The following is a 2,115-nucleotide window of genomic DNA, read 5'->3' as shown; positions in this document are numbered from 1 at the left end:
GATAATCACATAAATTATGCTTTCGAGGCAACCCTGTAACAATGTATGTGTTTGTGTGTTTGTTCGTATAAAACCAGTCTTGATCTGAGGAATATGTCTCGTCAGGAATAAAAACGGGTTCTTGTGTATGACTGTGTACGTAAGTGTTAGTTAGAGTTTTAGTGTTAGAGTTAGTGGGACCTATTCGGGACATTACTTTGAATTCTTCATAAGGTTTTCGCGACGAGGCTATTTATGGTAAAAGCAAGAACGGCCGTATCTTTCTATGCTGTGTGAAGACGTAGCCTCACTGTCCGTGTACGGGCCAGTCCCAACTCCTCAAAGCACAAGCCAGTTCCGCCCAGCAATTAAAATCGACCCACCAACAAAATCAGAACTGAAAACTTTTAACTTAATAATTATGGTACATGGTTCCACACGCCAAGAAAATCGAACCACAGAAGCCGGAATGGCCTTTTTCGTGGATCTTGCACACCTACAAAAACGAGATAAAAAAATATGCACACAGAATAATTTATGGTCAGATAAATATAATCAAGCAAAGAGACAATACATATAATAATAACTTTGTGGCAACGAGAAACTCATCTCTTTTGTGAAAATGAGGGTGGCCCTGAAAAGGGCCTAGTTTGCAAACGATGGGTGACCGGTCAGGCACCCATACTACTGCTTGGCAGCCTTCTTGGCAGCAGGCTTTTCACTAACAGCAGCCTTCTTCTGAGTCTTAGGCTTGGCAGCCTTCTTTGCCGGAGACTTAGGCTTGGCAACAGCGGCCTTCTTCGGAGTTGTCACCTTCTTTGGCTTGGCAGTGGCGGCCTTCTTGGGAGTCTTCACCTTCTTTGGCTTGACAGCGGCAGCCTTATTCGTCGGATACTCAAGCTTCTTGACAGCAACCTTCTTGGGAGATTCGGGCTTCTTGGTAACAGCAGCCGTCGGTTTCATGACCTTCTTGGGCTTGGTCTTAGCGGCTTCTTTCTTCTCTCCGGCGATTCGGAACGACCCAGTAGCTCCTGTACCCTTTGCCTGGTTGAGCTTACCAGCTGTGAGTCCAGACTTCAAGGCGGTCTTGACTCTGGCGTTGATCTTCGCCACCTCACAGTCATTGCCGACATTGTAGTTGGCCATGACGTACTTGAGGATGGCCTGGCGAGAAGAACCGCCGCGTTCCTTCAGGGAACCGATAGCAGCAGCGACCATAACAATGTACTTAGGGTGCTCGGCAGGCTTAGCTGCTTTGCTAGGCTTGGTAACATTCTTGGCCGGAGCGGGAGCAGCAGCGTCGGACATGATAAAGTGATGCGTTGCGAAGCGGAGCGAGACAAGTGGATGTGAATCAGTGGTAGTCAGCGAACTTGAGCGAATGACCTACACAAAATTGTTTCCGCCTGTATTTATCGACCTCGCGCGGACCACACAGAATGCGGCTCGCTACTGCACGCGAATCGCCCCTCGCGAAGCCTCCTTCAGCAGATTTTGTTATGTTTGTTGACTTTTGTTTTTCGACTGGCACTGTTTATCATTACATCAAAACATGTCAACATTATATATGGCCGTACTCAGTGACGAATAAGCTTTATTGTGGTATGCTTTTGCATTTCCAATTCCTTCTCTGCGCAGAGAAATCAGCAAAAAAGACGTCAGTATCTCGCCCTAGGAAACGAATAGACGACAGTAAAATGCTCCAAAAACAGATATTATATTAGATTGTGGTTACAAAGTTGAATCATCACTTAGAAGAATGTTTCATCTTCCTTTTCTTATAATTTTACCAAGGTTTTGTGCTCTTTTGTAGTTTTTATGAGTAGTTTTCTGTCGGGACAGAAACACAATGTTGTAATAACCCGGCTCCTTCTTTGTGCTTACTGTTTTGTTCAAAACGGTTTTTACTCGTAATAAATTCAAAACCATCTTTTGATAATCTATCATAATATTACAAGTACATTTTTCTTTGCAACTGAAGCACGTTTTGGTGAATCCGTTTACGATAAGTGTCATTTTAGATCGATTTAAGTATGTGTGCTTATTATCTCTCAAACCCACTTTTCGCTCCAATGGCGTGTCTCTGTTGCTCCGAGCCCGAACAATTTACATCAAAACCCCTGAACTTTTCTATAT

The 2,115-nt window shown here is 44.2% G+C and overlaps 1 protein-coding gene across 1 annotated transcript; it reads right to left on the bottom strand.

Annotated features, from left to right (window-relative positions):
• Positions 1-663: 663 nt before the first annotated feature.
• Positions 664-1,287, bottom strand: LOC138974513 (histone H1-like). The gene has a single exon (XM_070347229.1). It carries the CDS (start codon positions 1,285-1,287, stop codon positions 664-666), a length of 624 nt encoding a protein of 207 aa, XP_070203330.1.
• Positions 1,288-2,115: the final 828 nt, after the last annotated feature.

The sequence above is a fragment of the Littorina saxatilis genome, linkage group LG8 (assembly GCF_037325665.1).
Source record: "Littorina saxatilis isolate snail1 linkage group LG8, US_GU_Lsax_2.0, whole genome shotgun sequence".
NCBI lineage: Eukaryota > Metazoa > Mollusca > Gastropoda > Littorinimorpha > Littorinidae > Littorina > Littorina saxatilis.
The sequence above is the reverse complement of the archived record's forward strand: the minus strand, read 5'-3'. Positions and strand labels throughout refer to the sequence as shown.